The sequence below is a fragment of the Corvus cornix genome, chromosome 20, assembly GCF_000738735.6.
Source record: "Corvus cornix cornix isolate S_Up_H32 chromosome 20, ASM73873v5, whole genome shotgun sequence".
Taxonomy (NCBI): Eukaryota; Metazoa; Chordata; class Aves; order Passeriformes; family Corvidae; genus Corvus; species Corvus cornix.
Window position 1 is genome coordinate 8,379,804 of NC_046349.1, and position 15,724 is coordinate 8,395,527.

Sequence of the window (15,724 nt, forward strand, 5' to 3'; positions counted from 1 at the left end):
ATGGAGAAGGCAGCACAGTGATCTTGCACCCGCACATCCGTTTTTAGTTTTCTAAAAATTAAATTGCCACCATGAGGTATTGAGGGTTTTCAGTTTTGGCATTGGGGTGCTGAGGGCACTGAATTGCCCCAAGCAGCCTCACCTGGGGTCTCCACCCACACTGTCACCCTCTAAGAGCCCATTTAAACTGAAAATTGCAACCTGGAGTCTCCACTCGCATTGCCACCCTCTGAGAGCCCATTTAAGCTGAGAACTGCAGCCTCCTCTTCTTTAGTTTTACCTGTTCTGCACTTTGCTGGGGGAATTTTGACAGGTAAGAGCCGAGCTTGGTACCTGGGGACTGGGGAAAAGCTCGAGAGAAATATTTTAGCCCAGACAGCCTTCCCAAAACCAGTAACACATAAACATTGCAGGGCTAAAGGGTGTGAGAATGAGGTTTCCAAGCTTTTGATATGGAGTTTCTGATCTCGAGACTCTCCATTCAAGTCCTGGTTATATCCAAGTATTTCGACTATTTATCTGTGAAAGAAGGAAATTTTATCTGCAGTGCTCACTGGAGTTTTTCTTGTGGCTTACCAAACACCTCAATTTTGTTACAAACCTACTGTGATTTATTTTATAATAGGCAAAATGCAACATATATAGCAAAGAAATGGCACAAGTAGCATAAATTTTCTCTTGTGAAAGAAGGACCAGTCTCTTTTTTTCCCCCAGGAGGTTTATTTCATTACTCACTCTTAAATAAATATGTATTTGACACTTAACAGGAACAATTAGTTCAAAATAATTTCTAACACAAATTCCCACAGTTGTCATAGTATTTGTATGGTGTGTTGTTAACTCTATTTTTGAGGCTCAAATCTTCCTTTTGGTCTAAATTTAACAAGTAAGAAAAGAGGAAATTTGTGGTGGGGTGGAAGATGGACATCCTTCAAAATCAAAAGAATGCAAAACACACAGGAACATACATGGACATGAAAATAGTTTCTCTCCCAAATACTCATCTTCTGTCTGTTTTATTGATATTTCATTGAAAATGCTCATTAGCTCTGCTCCATTAAACGATCCTCCCTATTAACACAGTGATGAAGAACTGAGCTTTGCACTCATCTGGAAATTGGTCTCCAGGCTGCCTGTGCTGTACAGCAGATGGCAACAAAGGACCACTCTGCGGCAGAAGTACACCCCTGCAAAGGAAATGTTCTGTCCTTAATAATTCAGAGTGTGCAATTAACAATGAGGGTATGGAAACGCAGCTCTGAGAAGCTGGTAGGAGCAAAGAGGGGAAATACGAGAGTTGCAAGTGGGCAGGACAAACCCTGTGGCTGATGAGGATTATAAACAGGCCACACATTACATGTAAACCAAAGAAAGGACATTGTGCATTCATTGGCTGCCCCTCCAGTCTGCAAAGTTGCCCCTGAAAAGCCCTGGGAGGGCAGGGACCTGCCATCCCCAACCCCCTGTTCAAGAAGTTCTGCATTCCAGCAACTTCCGGAAACTTTTCCGAAAACTGTCATCCAGGAAAGCGTACAAGAAAGGATTCAAGCATGAATTGGCATAGCTTAGGCTGGTGATGAAGTAGGATATTCCAATGACCATGGAGGTCTGGGGTAGGTCAGTGGTCAAAGCCACGATGGTGGCCAAGTGGAAGGGAGTCCAACAGAAGAGGAACACGGCCAGGACTATGAAGACCATAATGGTGACTTTCTTCTTGGCTTTGTCCAGGGCTCTGGCATTGGAGTTCAAGTGCATGTTCCTCAGCTTGTAGAGCATCATGGTGTAGAGGATGCAGATGGTGGATACCGGAATGGCAAAGCCAAGGATGAGGGTGTAGATCCTGCTGGCTTTGAACCAAAACCTCTCAGGCTTGGGGAAATTGAGACCACAACTCTTGATCTCCAGGTCGTCGGTATAGACATTGGCAAAGATGATGAAAGGGAGGACTATGATGGTGACCAGCATCCAGATGCACAGGCTGACAATCCTGGCTGCCCGGTACGTGCGATGGGGCATCCTCTTGGACCTGACTGTAGCCAGTACCACCAGGTACCTGTCTATGCTCATCACTGTCAGGAAATAAATGCTGGAGAAGATGTTGTAGTGGTCTATGGACAAGATGACCTTGCAGAGGATTTCCCCAAAGGGCCAGTAGCGGAGGAGGTGCTCGGCAATATTCATGGGCAAGACAAGGGTGAACAAGTCATCGGCTATAGCGAGGTTCAGGATGAACATGTTGGTCACAGTCTTCATCTTGGGGGCCTTGAGGACCACATAGATGACAGCAGTGTTGCCTGTGAGCCCCACAGCACAGATCACAGAGTAGATCACGGGCAGGACAATGTAGAAATCAGCTGCCTGCTCTTGGAGGGTGAAGTTGAACCTCATGCTGTTTTCCAGGTAGCAGCTGTTGCCTGCATTGCTGCAGGAGCTGTTCAGATCATCCCAAAAGGAGCTGTTTCCCATGCCTGTTGATCACAGACCACCCTCAGATGCCACTGAAAGCCTTGCTAGCCCAGAAGTGAGAGCTTTTCTGTTTGGCTGGGTGTTTTTTCCCCTCCTGTGAGAAGCAGCTGTTACCTCATTTAGATGCAGCTTATTTTCAAAGGTGACTTGTGAGGCTGCATAGACCACCTAACTTACCTCTCCGCCCTGTTGGAGAAGTTAGATTTTGGAGTGATGAGGCGGGAAAAATATGTTTGGAAGACATAAGGCTCCATGAACCATGGAAACGAGAATTGTGACTCTCTAAATAAGTCAAGGAGCTCTTCTTTCTGAGAGCGTTCCGGTGAGCTTTGGCTTTTCTTTGCTGGGGGAGTTGAGTGGCTCCGGTTCAGCTGTCTGCAGTGAGAGGTCTCCTGGGGCTAGCAGGAACAAGGAGGCAGAAGGGGGAGTTTCGTGCCTGGCTGGCTGTTCACAGCCTTGGAGGACCTGAGGGATGGCTGCTGTTTCACTGGCACAGTGCTTGCTTTCTGTGCCGGAGCAGAAGCGTTCCAGTGGTTAATTAATGCCTGCCTTTGTGTCGGAGTTCAGGCTCTTCATGGACTGGGATTTCACAAACAATGAAGAAGTTTGTGACACTGCTACTCCCCACTCCCAGGGTCCCCTAGCAAAAGAAGGAGGGGGAAAGATAGTTCAGGGAGTATTTCTGAAACAAAGGGTTAAAGGGATTTATTTTGCAATCAAAGTAGGCTTTTAAGCAAGGGTGGGCTCTGAACTTATTCACTGTGAAGACTATCCCCATTACAAACAACTGGCAGCACCCCAAACCAGGCAGAGATGGACAGACAAACCTGTAAATCTCAGAAGTTCAGGATTAATCAGGGAAGAGGGAAAAAAGTACCCTGAAAGCAAGTCCACTTTAGAGCACAGCAAGAATCATCCCATCTGTAGCATTTGCCACATATCCATCACTATTGCCTTTCCCATACTTCCAAGAATTCCTCCACAGGGAATGAACAAACAACCGACCCCTACCCCCAATGTGAAGATCAAAGGTTTGGCAACTGGTCCCCAGGCTCTGCAAAGAGAAGCACCTCTCTTCTCTTGCATTTTGTTGCAATAAAGTGAGTGGGACTGCCAGCGTTGGGGATGGAGGGCTGAAGTATCCCTTACCTGGGAAGCGGCTCCGCTGCCTCCTCCAGCACCTGCTGCTTGCACTGGTGAGCCTCTTCCCTCTAATCCGAGTTGGAGGAGGGTCTCTGGGTTGCTGACGTACCGGGATTTGCAATCAGATCAACATGATGCTTCTGTGTGTGTGCGCGTTGCATGTCTGAGCAATTAGCACTTGCTCAGACCAGGGAAGGGGGGGAAACAAAGGTTTTTCTCTCTGCAGGGTTACTGAAATAGTAAATACGGTGGATGTTCTCTTCAGGAATGAGGGAGATGTCGAGGGACACAGGCAGCACCCAGGACTGGCTGAATGAGGGATGCATGAAACGGTGGGAAGCGGGGGATTAAATTGCTTCAATAGGGAATAGGGCTGGCTTTAACAAAGGGAGTGGGAGGAGGGTGAGCAACATTACAGCGCGCAAAATAAACAAATAAACAGACGTACCTTGCCAGATCTGCGCTGTTTTTGGCTGCTCTGGGGCAGTTTGGCCGGGTTTCTCCAGCTGTGTCTCTGATCCAGCTTTGGAAATTCAATGAAATCCTTCAGATGTGCATCAGGAGGTGCAGGAGTCCTGTGAAACTTGTCGGAAATGCACCTCAGGTTATAGAGCAAACCCAGCAAGAATGTAGGATCACTTTATCAGCATGTCCCTGGAAAAAGAAGAAAAAGGAAGTCAAGAATCTTTTGACTCTCCTCTAGTGTTTTAAATGTTGCCTGACCTTTGTTTCAAGACAAGGCAAGGGAGAACCCAGGCATCCACGAGTGCCTTGCCTGGCTGTGTGCATTTAACCAGGAGGGCCAGCTTGTAGATCTGAGCCATGTAGCCAAGAACTCTGTTTAACTTTGCTCCTTTTTATATCCTTCTGGCAAGATCATTGTGCACCAGTAGCTGGGTGGGAGTAAAACATTTCCCTGCACTTTTTAAGGCCATGGCTATAACTGACTTTTCAGCAGACGGGATTTTTTTATGCCCAATGTACAGCTCTTCCAGATATTTTCTGTATATTGGCCAAAATCTAACCAGACATTGGGCTTAAGGAAAATTAAACAGGAGTGGTATTGTCCAGTTATATTGCATAGGAATGATATGGATGACGCTTCTTCAGATGAAACACCCCTGGAGCTTTCCTCTTGCCTGTTTTGGGAAAGCTGGTGTGGTTTACAAGGAGTTGTAAACGAGGCAAGGTATTGATGGATCTGCAGAGGGGAGGCAGTTTCCAGGAATTGCTGTTGTCTTTTTCAAAGAACATGCAGGGAGGCAGAGAAATTTAGGGGAACGTGATGTTACATCTGCTGGTCTGTCACTGTTCCCTGGGACAAATGGATTTGAAAGTAATTTTCATCCACAATCCTTTGAGGCTTTCTGTTTTTCAGCATAAAGTATATCTCTGGTCTCTGGGACAGCTTGAAATCTATCCTTTCTCTTCCCAAACTATATTTTCTTGGAATTGGCATCATGCTGCTGTGGCCAGGGGTCATGTGCTCAGGTGTGTGTGTGTTTTACGGACTGTGGTGAAGGGCTGGCAGCTGAGGGGGGCTGCAGTGCTGATGATGTTCCCTTGTGCTTTGCCCTCTGCCTTGTGCCTTACTCCTCATTATCCATAGTGAACATGCTCTCCGTGCCTTGGTTAGGATGTGCTTGATTAAAATAACCTGTCAGAGATGAGATGGAGATTAATTAAATCTCATTGCCTGGTGTGGGTAGAGGGGCTTTTGCTTCTTATATGCCCCAAACAAATTACTGGCACCTGCTTTCTGAGCTCCTTGCCTGGTTCTCCAATAAAACTTGTTTGCTTTGGGGAGAGCAATTGCCAACAGATCTAAATTCATGTAGGAGATTGCTTTGTAGCAGGAACCATTCTACTGTCAGAGAAAATATTTCCTCTGTGAGTCTCTGGATCCAATCAGGGCCAGAGGCTGTGCACAGAGGAAACAGATCCATGGATATTGGTGTGATGGGGAGTGCTTGGAGGGAAGGCTGAGAGAATGTTTTATTCATCTTGTCTTCTCTGGCTGGGCACCCCTTGATTATAAATGTTACAGTGGCACAAAGCCCTGGAAATCAAGCACTGGTTTGAAGATGCTGCTATAAAGCACACGAGCTGTGTCTTCCCTTGGAGCTGCTTGGACCTACGCTTGTGCCAACAGCTCCATCACCAGCACAGTGCAACAGGGACAAAAGTTTTATTCCTGGCAAATCCACACCATGGAGATGGACTTTGCCTCTTGAAGCTCACATTCACACTGTGCAGCTTGGGTCAACTGTGCAAACAAAGAAAAGGCAGCGTTTTAGGGAGGGGGAAATTCCTGGCAATGCTAAATCAGTGGTGCTTTATTGCCTTCACAAAGCTGATGTGCTGCTGCCTCCAGACAAAGGCCATCCACCATTTTGGAGTTATGGACAAAATGTTTTGTTGGGCTCCTGCTGCTGTCAAGGAGTCAAGTTCATCTCAAGGACACAGATATACAATCAATACTCTGTTTACCAAAACAAAATGTTCTTGGCTGGCTGTCTTGCAGTTGCTGGTTATTAAGGTGATTTATCTGTATAAAGCGTTCAGGCTTTTCAAAAGCATTGCAGGTTAATAATACAATCAAGGAGTAGTTTGGGTTGGAAGGGACCTTTAAAGGTCATCTAATCCAACCCCCCTGCAATGAGCAGGGACATCGTCAACTAGATCAGATTGCTCAGAATGGAACCATCCAACCTGACCTTGAATGTTCCCAGGGATGGGACATCTACCACCTCTCTGGGCAACCTGTGGCAGTGCCTCACCATTCTCATTGTAAAAAACCCTCTTTCTTATATCGAATTTAAATCTGTCCTTCTTTTGTTTAAAGCCATTCCCCCTTGTCCTATCACAACGGGACCTGCTAAAATATCCAGAACCGATTATGTCAAATGGACTGTAATTGCTTCTGGCAAGGCAAGTGTGCCTGGCTCCTTGTAAGGTAACATTCACTCACAAGCTGGGACACGTCCTCCTGCTTCCCCCCAAAACCTTCCCAGCCATACTGAGCCAGGCTGGCTTAGACAGGTGATGGTGCTCACCTTGTGGGACACCCCAGGGAACCAGGCAAAGGCTGCGGGTGACGATTTTTTCTGAGGGGTGAGTGTAGGGCAAATGTCTCCATCGGTAAACTGGTGAATTGTGGGCGAAGAAAGTGCCTTTGAATGGTGATAATTGTTATGGATCCCGGAGCTGGTGACACATCCTGCCCTCCTGAAAACCGCAGTGAAGGCAAAGGGGTACGGGAAGTGATTTAAGGAAAATCGGAGTAATGAGTCTATAAACGGCCTGTTTTTGTCAGGGAAAGTGCATATTGATAACTGCCCCGTCTGTCTCTGCAGGGGAGCAGCTGACACAAACGCCGTGTTAGCAATTTCCTCAGAGCAGCTGTGATGGGGAATAAAAGCTCTAGCACTGGGAGTTGGTGGCTGGCTGACACTGTTTGCTCCCTGCAAGCCAGGAAAGAGGTTGGGAGGCTCCTGCAATGGGTCAGTCCTCATTCCCAGCACCTCTTGGAGACCCTGGCTCTTCTACCACACCTCCCCCAGCCCCATGGCACTGGCTAGGGCCACCCAGAGGTGGCACCCAGCCAGGGAGGGCGAGTGGCATTGCAAGAAGCTGCCTGGCTGCCAGCAGGAGCTGTCTGTCAGATGTGTTAATTAAGAGAGCTCTGGTAGAGTACTCGTGGCAGTGGGAGCAAGGACATGGTGCCAGTCTTGCTGCAATTAATAGATATCTGTGAGAATTTAGAGTGCAGACAGAACGCTGCTTTAAACACCCTCATTTCCTCTCCCACCCCGCTCTGGTCTGGCCTTAAGCAGCTTTGTTCCAGAGACAAATTAAAATCTCCTTCCATTCCAGGATGCTTTTATTCTCCAGCATTTTTTCCTGCTTTTCTCCAGGGCTGGAAGTGAGTGGTACTTTGGTTGGTTTGTTGCACTGAGCCAGCTCAGTCTGTTCAAAGCAGAGCCCTTTGGAAGAGGGAGGTTTCTGGAAGTGGACTCTGCCCTTTTTCCATGCTGCTTATTGCCTATGTGTGGGGCTCAGGGCAGCGGCCTGGGGCTTCCCTTGTGTCAGTGTTGCCATGAGGAGCAGACAAAAACTGTCCCACAGCTCTGACTGTGCCAGAGAGGCTGCTGCCTCACCCTCCTTAACCCTCTGGAAGCAGGAGAAGCTGTATCAATCTATGGATCAGTCTCCTGGTCTTGGAACTTTTGTGCTTCCCTATCTCAGACTTCTTCCATCAGCCCATGTGAGTGACAGCTTTTGTGTTACCTGCCTGTGGGACCTGTGCCTGTGAGGAAAAAGCACTGGATGTGATGGGACCTGGAGCTGCAGTACTCTGGGGTACAGCTAATTGCTTCCTTCTGGAGTTCTCTTGACCATGGGTTCTGTTTCCTGATGGTTGCCTTTGTCAGATGTGCACGGAGTGTGTGCAAGCACAGCTGAAGATCAAGACATAAGGAGGAATCCTAGTTTGAAAGGATGGGAGCAAAACCAAAATAGAAGGATGTTTTTTGCCCAAAGTGGGTGTGAGTCGGCAGGTAGGAATCAGCTCTTCCCTGGATCCCTGTCCTTCCTATGCTGCTGGCAGACGAGGGTGCCCTGCAGTGCTGTGATCCATTGGCATTCCTGGCAGGAATATACATTATTTAGTTGCTATTAAGCTGGTTGTAACACAGCTGCTAAGAGCCCTTGGTATCTGCCACATCCAAGTGAGACGAGTTGTCACTTTGACTTTTTTAATGCCATCTGAACTGTCACTTCTGAAAGGTCACCCTTTCTGTCATTGCTTGACCTGCTTGGAAAAGCTTTGGGCCTTTACAAACAATAGCACTGCAAGAGGGCTATAATGCATTCTTGGAAAAACAGCCCGGAGCCCTTGGGGGTGCTCGCCAGGGAGCAGGCCCTGTGCAATATATTCCAATATCTCTAAGCAACAGCTTAATGTGTTGCCTTGTCTGCTTAAGTAGCAGAGCTCCTCTGGCCTAAAAGCCTCATCAGCAGAGGGCTATGGAGTGCAATTTGCTGCTGAATGAATTTGCTGCTTTATTCACTCTGGTTTCCCCTCCCTCTTGTGTTATGACAGTGAAATGACTCATCTTCACCTTAATATCATGTTTTAGAGAAATGGTCTAATATTTTGTACAATGTTCATTGTAAAAAAAAAAACCCCAAACCAACAAAACAGATTAAATCTGTCTTCTGGCACAACATTTTCCAGTGTAATTCTACAGAGGCAGCACCTTTCTCCACGCTCCTTAGGCCAGCAAACATTGTGGAGTACAAGGTTTGTGATACCATCAATTATTGTAAGGAAAGGAAAAAAGGGAAAAGCAGAAGGCCTGGTTTGAGCTTAGTGAAACTTGATTCTGGCTTTGGACTGTAATCATTTATTACAGCTCTGTTTTGCAATTAATACCAGCCTGACCTACTTAAATAGGCCCTTGTAATTCTTGTGGCCATGTATGTGCTTGTGAAAATTCAGTTCTAAGAGCATGAGCCTTGTTGGTTATGTCAGTGTGATGGTGAAAAATGTAGGTTGGATAATCGAGGTGAATTCGGTAGGGAATGGTGTGCTATAAAACTCATAAAAATAATTTTAAAAGCAAAAGATAAAAGGGAAGGGATTACTGCAAGTTGGGGTTTATGGCTGGTGCTCTCTGCTCATCCACACCCCATGGTCATGGCCATAGTGGGGATGTCTGAGAAAGTGAGGGAGGAATTGGATTCAGTGTGAGCCCCAGAAACAGCCAAAAGAGCAGCAACAGTCAGGAGCACCTGGCTCTTCTCTCTTTAAAATCTAATTTGAGCCCCAAAACAAAGGCCCCAAATTTAATTCCCTGGAGATTGAATCTGTCAGGTCTTTGACTGGGGCTTTCACAGCATGCTGGGTAAAAAGGTCCCCATCAGACATTCTATTGGTGCAGATGTAATTATAGATAACCACACCATAAAGAAGTTCTGGATGCTTGTGGAGAAGAAGCAGAAAAAGTAGAGAAATAAAATTATACTTCTGTGTTTTCCACATGGAATAATTTCTGAGGTGCAGAACTCGCCAGGCCATGCAGGGCCTCTTGCCAAAGGAAGTGATTTCAGACAAATGCTGACTGAGTGGGAGAAGATGTTTATGTTTGAGGCCTGAGTTATCACTGAAGTTTTTCACTTCTAATACTTGGTAATATCAGTGTCATTTTATCGATAAGGAGCACACTCAGGCTCTGAGACATCTCCATCTCCACCTGCTTCACAACTCCACTTGAAGGCAGAGGAAGATTATTTCCTTGTAAATGACCTGTTTTCACCAAATTCTGCAAACTCTTACTGAGGCTCCTTGCCATGAAGTTGATTTTCTATTTTTTTTTTTTTTTAATAATAAGGTTTGCTTTCTTCTTCCAAATGTTAAGTCAATTTTTTCCCCGCCTGGGATGTCAGGAAGTGCAGGAGCATATCCTGTGTAGAAACACTCTCCAACTCCATCAATAACCTTTTTGTGCCGTTCAGCGAGTCCTAGAAAACTGCAGAGTAGTTTTGTGTCTCTGCAGGTTACTTGGCAATCAATTCTCCATCTCTGATAAACCCTGATTTACAGGGAGGATGTGACAAACTCCTTCCTCTGCAGTCAGGAGTTGGCAGTGTCCATTCTTTTGTCCATTCTTTTATGGGTTCAGCAGAATAATATCATAGGAACAGAGGTGTTCTGCAGCACTCCTGCTTGGTTTGCTCCTCATTGTGTGGGGCAGACAGCAGCCTTCTACACCCCTACAAAGCACAGGGAATTTTCTGGACTGGGAAGAAAAGCATCCATAAGAGAGGCAGAATATGAGGCTGTTACCCATGGTTGGTGTTCCCACCTCTGTTTTCAGTTTTTCCCTTCCTTGCTGCCCTGGGGCACCTGGGTGTTTGTAGTGTTGTTGTCCATATTGAAACTGGTGGAAGAGTTTGTGGACTTATTTCCAGCATGAGAACAAACCCTGTTTTGATGGTTGTATAAGGGAAAAATTATTTCAGGGAGAAAGAGGTGAGAATTTTTTCATGTGGCTGCAGGGAGGGAAAGCAATTGTGGTGTGTTTGGTGGGTTGTTAACATAAAAGAAACAAAAGCAACCCAAACAGTGAGTGAGCATCACTTGAGCTGCACACGGTCAGTAAGGGCTGGATCTCTCCTGCTCCTTCCCCTGCCAGGGGCTGCTTCCCCCTGTCATTTCCCTTTTGATTGCACAGCTGTTTCTTGGAAAACAGTTGGTTTTTGCTGGCTCTCCTGAGCATTCAAGCGAGTCCAGGAGATGTGGGGATGGGCCGATAAGTGGATTTGGATGGTGTTGGCTATTAGGTGTTGCTATGTTTCCTGGTGCTCCTGTTTGTGATGGAGCTATTTGCTTGTCTCCAAAGCCATCCCAGGAATGCTGCTTTTGTGGAAGGCAGAAGAGCTCAAGAGAAAATGCGCTTGAAATTACCCGTTGTGCAGAAATGCAATCATTGCGAATTTTCTGCTAGAAACTGCTTGTGAGCAAATATGGAGCCTGAAGTAGGGATCTGCTCTTGTCCCTTACACTGACACAAAGCTCTCTGTGCATCTCCAGAGGGTTGTCTCCCCACAGGAACATATCCCTTCAGGAATCTCCTGGCAGGCCAGCGAAGGGGATTTGTCATGACAGCTGCATGCCTGGGAAGAACATCGAGGCAAATTCTCCTTTTCTGGCCAGGAAAGCCAGAGTGTCTGCCTGCTGTATTTCACGAGTAGAAAATCAATTGCTGAGGGATTTCTGCTGGGAGATTTGTGCTTTATGAAATTCATGCTGGGGGCAGAGGAAGACTGGGGAGCTGGAAACGATAGCGCTGTCTTCCTCCCCTCTGCTGCTTTAATTGTTTGTAATGATTTAATAAGCAACACTAAACAGGGAAGCTGATTCTTCCCTGCAGCAAACACAGGCATGTGGCATTTTATTACTTTTATTAGGGCCTGTGTTTGGAATTTCTTTGCTGTATTTCCTTCTTTGCAGGCTTGGTCCAAAGCTTGGAGAAGTCTGTGTGAAAACCGGACTTTGGGCTGTCCGGATTCTGAGTGTTGAGTCAGCACCAAATCCATGCAGCTATATGGGAAGGAAATAACAAGGAGAAATTACATAATTTAAACAAGGAAATGCTCTTGGCTTTGGCCTTTTGTGTGCACAAACACACACCCAGATAGGAAGAGCATATCAGGTACCAACTCCCAGCACTTGCAGAAGAATGAATGGAAATAACTCCCTGTTTAGGCTGGAAATTAGGAGAAAATTTGTACCCATCAGAAGGGTGTTGAAGTGGAGCAGCTGCCTAGTGACACCAGACAGAAGGAGAAGTGAAATCCCAATTTAGAGGCTTTTAATGTGGAGCTTTTTGGATGTTGGGGGCATTGGAAGTAGATCTTGCCAGTCCCATGGGCGATGCAGGCAGCTTCCCAAGGGAGCATCCCTGCCCCACACCAGGGAGCTGCTGCCCTGGTCCCACAAAGTGATTTGGGTTGTACCTGGTGGCTCAGCAGATCTTGGGGAAATGCCTCAACCTTTTTTGGATTTGAATGGCATTTGAGACAAATCAAGTTTCTCCTCTGAGGGATGGAGTCTTGGGCTCTCTTGGGTTTTACTTGAACATTTCTTTAATCTGTCCCCCACCCCAAAAACCCCCAGCAGATCCCCTGCTCCTCCCACTCTGTGTCTCCCACAGATATGATCCTCAGAGCTTTTCCCTTGAACTAAAAGAACTGGAAATTGGTTGGCTTTTGATGCCTCTTGGCAACAAAATTTTCCTCTATTGTGCAGCTCAGGGGGAAAGAAACTTCTCCCTCCCTTCAGTTTGCTGCAACAAAGTCTTTTGTTCCTCTTTGTGAAGAACTGGGAAGAAACACTTATTTGAAAGCTGAGGGAGCCAGATTCAATTCCCTTCTCATTTTGAGCAAAACAACCAGGTTATTTATGTTGAAAGTAACTCCAGAATTTTGAAGAGATCTTTTGAGAAAATATTTCCCTTGGTGACTGATTATGAGTGGGTAGGGGAAGAAACTCTTTGCCTTGAGCCACTCAAAGCAGTAATTTCTTCCCAAAGAGTAGATATAATTATATTTTCTGGGTGCAAAAAAAGAAGTAGTAGTGGACCAAAGGAGCTCCAAGCCAATCTCCATTTGCTGTCAATGACAGAATTAAATGCGCAGGGCTCCTATCAGCTCTGCCAGACAAAATGTTCCTTTTGGGTCATTGGAGGTTTTGTCAGGAAGCTTTGTAGCATGAATAGCTCATGGACTTATCTCTGCTGGCTTCAGCCATTCCTGCTGTCCATCATATCTTGCTATTATAAGGCAGCTCTTTTCATTATGTTGTCTTTTAACTCAGATATCTGGGCCTTTTTCTACTTCTAGCCCCAGTTTTCTGCAGGACAAACATTTTCTTATCTGTCAGTGTATTCAGTTGTGGCCACACAAATGAAGGAAAGGAGCTGGCAGGTGATAATTTATGAAACTTTCTATAATGGGAAAAACTCAGCATTCAATTTCCATCTCCTTAGAAATCTCTATTTTTATTTCTTTTCCTGTCTCTTGTGGTCTTTGTGGCTGGTCTGAGTTTAGTGTTTGGAAATGCAGTTATATGGATCCAAATTCTTTTGAGATAGAATAATTTTGTACATAAACCCAAATAAATTTAACTTTCTAATATTAGGGCAGTTTGACATCCAGGCTCGGTGACCTGGCAGTGGTTAGTGCTTGGCCAGCCTCAGAACACAGAGTTCGTCTGATTTAGGTGAAATTTCAGTCATTGGAGACAAAGTAAAATTGCCTTTTATTTGCTCAGCACTAAAAATCCATCTGAAGCTGATTGCCAGGATTTGCTGGAGCTGCTGAGAGATGGGATAAACTCCTGCGATGGCACCATGAAATGGGAGACCGGGAGAGAAATATTAAAAAATGGCATTTCCAACCATTTGCAGGCCCTGATGTTCTGCTGTTGGCTTGGTGCTGTCAAAGGGGCAGATTTTGATGGTTTTAGGGGCACTAACCTGGGCAGTGAAACACACCTGATGCAGCAATTGCATCTCTGATCTCTGCAAGTGCCTTTATCTCTCTTCATGCTCCTCAGCACTGCAAGGACTGAGTAAATCTGAGGCTTTGGGAAGGCCCTAATGACAGATTTTGGAGAGATTTGAGTCAAGAGATAGAAGCAGCAGCAGCAGGTGGTGTAACCTTCATCCTTGAGCTCTCCTGCATGCTGATGCAGCCTGAATGAGGCAGGGATTCCATAAAACACCTTCTGTATCTCCTGTGGGAGAAAAACAAGTGGCAAATTCTTTAATTTCTTGGCGTTTCAGGCATGTGTCGTGCGGCTGTGCTGCACCCCCGGGCCAGGCACTGCCTCTCTTTGCTCTGACTGGTGCTTCCAAGCTGTAAATAAAAAACCACCTCTCTGCCCAGCTTCCACTTTGCTTTGAAAATTCAGCACCACGTCAGCAGCTGAACAGGTCCCGGAGCTGGGGAGAAGGATTGGAGATGCAATTTGCATCGCAGAGTTGTTACAGGGGGAAAATATCGTGCTCCTCCTGTGCCTGGAGCTGCTAATCTTGTGTTCTGAACATTGAAAATCTCTTCAGCTTCTCTCATTATACCTAAGCTTGATTACAGCTTTGATTTCACACCTCTCTCATGCAGGCTTTTCCTCCCTCCTCAGCTGGAATTGTAAGGCCTGAGAAGAGAAATTTTGTTGCACCTTGGGACAGTTCCCAACATCTATCCCTGCTCCTAATGCTGCTTTTAATTCTATTGGGAATCTGAGCATGAGGGGAGCTGGGGGGACTTTAGTGAGGGGGAAAATAAGGCACAGAGGCCAAAGTGTAAATGCAGAGTCCAGGTTACCACAGTCTCCAGGGTAGTGGGGATTTGGGCCACGCAAACGGATGTTTTTCTCTGTGAAAGGCTGGTTCCCTCTGTGTATCTCCTCCAGAAATTCTTGAGCACCAAGGCTGGTGCTGGAGCTGCAGCCACACAAAAAGTCCCCATGGAGCTGTGTGGGACCCAGTGGGAATCATTTGTTTGCTGCTTTTGATGAGAAGTTGTGACATGAACCTCAGTGTCAGGGAGGTGACATGTTAATGCTGCTGCTGTCAGACAGTGCCCACACACTGTGTCTGGAGACAGCTCAGGAGAAGATGAAGAAATCCAGGATTAAATCCCATGTGCTTCTGAACTCTATCAGAAACTGCTTGGAGTGAAGTCTGTGAAGTGACTTGGGAGGGCTGGACAGAAGGCACAGCTCTGAGACGTGCCTGGTACATCAGTGACGTCCTAATAATGGTCTTTGCACAGGGATGAAAAAGTATCAGTTTGCATGGCCTGAATGTCTGGGTCTGGAAATTCTGCATGTTGCATGAGCTGTGCTGAGCTCATTTGGCTCTGAAATTTCAAGGTCAGAAGCCCAAAGCAAATCTCGGCAATACATGTCTGTGGCAGGTGAGGAGACTGAAAGCTTTCATTAGGAATTGGGGATTATGAGCACTGACATTTACTGTGCTAGAAAGTCCAAGGGACAAATTTGTGCCAATTCATGGCACGCCTTTAACTACGAGGATCAATTTGTGTTATGCTTGTAGCAGAGTCTGGTGACAGAGGGGGTTTCCAAAGGAAGTCTTGCTCCATGGAGGCCTGTACCCAAAGAAAATGCCAAGAGAACTGAGGTGTGAAAAACAAAGATCCTTTATTTCTATAAGAGCAGCAACAAAAAGCAACTAGAGAACATATTTACATTGGAAGAACCTTTGTAACAACAACGATCTAGAGAACGTATTGACAAGAACATAGCTATCAAAACGATCTTAAACGTATTTACAGAAGACCAAAAGAAACCCTAAAAGGTATCTACAGAAGGGTGCCATCTCTGTCCTGGATCTCCATCAGTCCTGGAAGAAAAGCAAGTGACACAGTGATTGCAGTCAGGCACAGAGGGCTGTTGCATGTGCCCCCAGGCTGGGCCACACTGGCAGAGCGGGACTCTGCTGCCAGCGCTGAGCCTGGCTGGGGCTGGGGGTCAGGCCCCAGGCACTGGCATGGGGCTTGTGTGAGCCAAAGCAAGTGTTGGTGC

General features: G+C 46.3%; 1 protein-coding gene across 1 annotated transcript; it reads right to left on the reverse strand.

Annotated features, from left to right (window-relative positions):
- Nucleotides 1–1,000: 1,000 nt before the first annotated feature.
- Nucleotides 1,001–3,923, reverse strand: NPBWR2 (neuropeptides B and W receptor 2). Its single transcript, XM_010396883.4, has 2 exons — nucleotides 3,616–3,923; nucleotides 1,001–3,106 (listed from the first exon to the last, which is right to left on the reverse strand). Exon 2 carries the CDS (start codon nucleotides 2,464–2,466, stop codon nucleotides 1,468–1,470), a length of 999 nt encoding a protein of 332 aa, XP_010395185.1. The 5' UTR covers nucleotides 2,467–3,106; nucleotides 3,616–3,923; the 3' UTR covers nucleotides 1,001–1,467.
- Between the last annotated feature and the right edge of the window lie 11,801 nt (nucleotides 3,924–15,724).

What these genes read in the sequence shown, in the direction of transcription:
- NPBWR2 (XM_010396883.4), bottom strand. Translation starts at nt 2,466, where the DNA reads ATGGGAAACAGCTCCTTTTGGGATGATCTGAACAGCTCCTGCAGCAAT.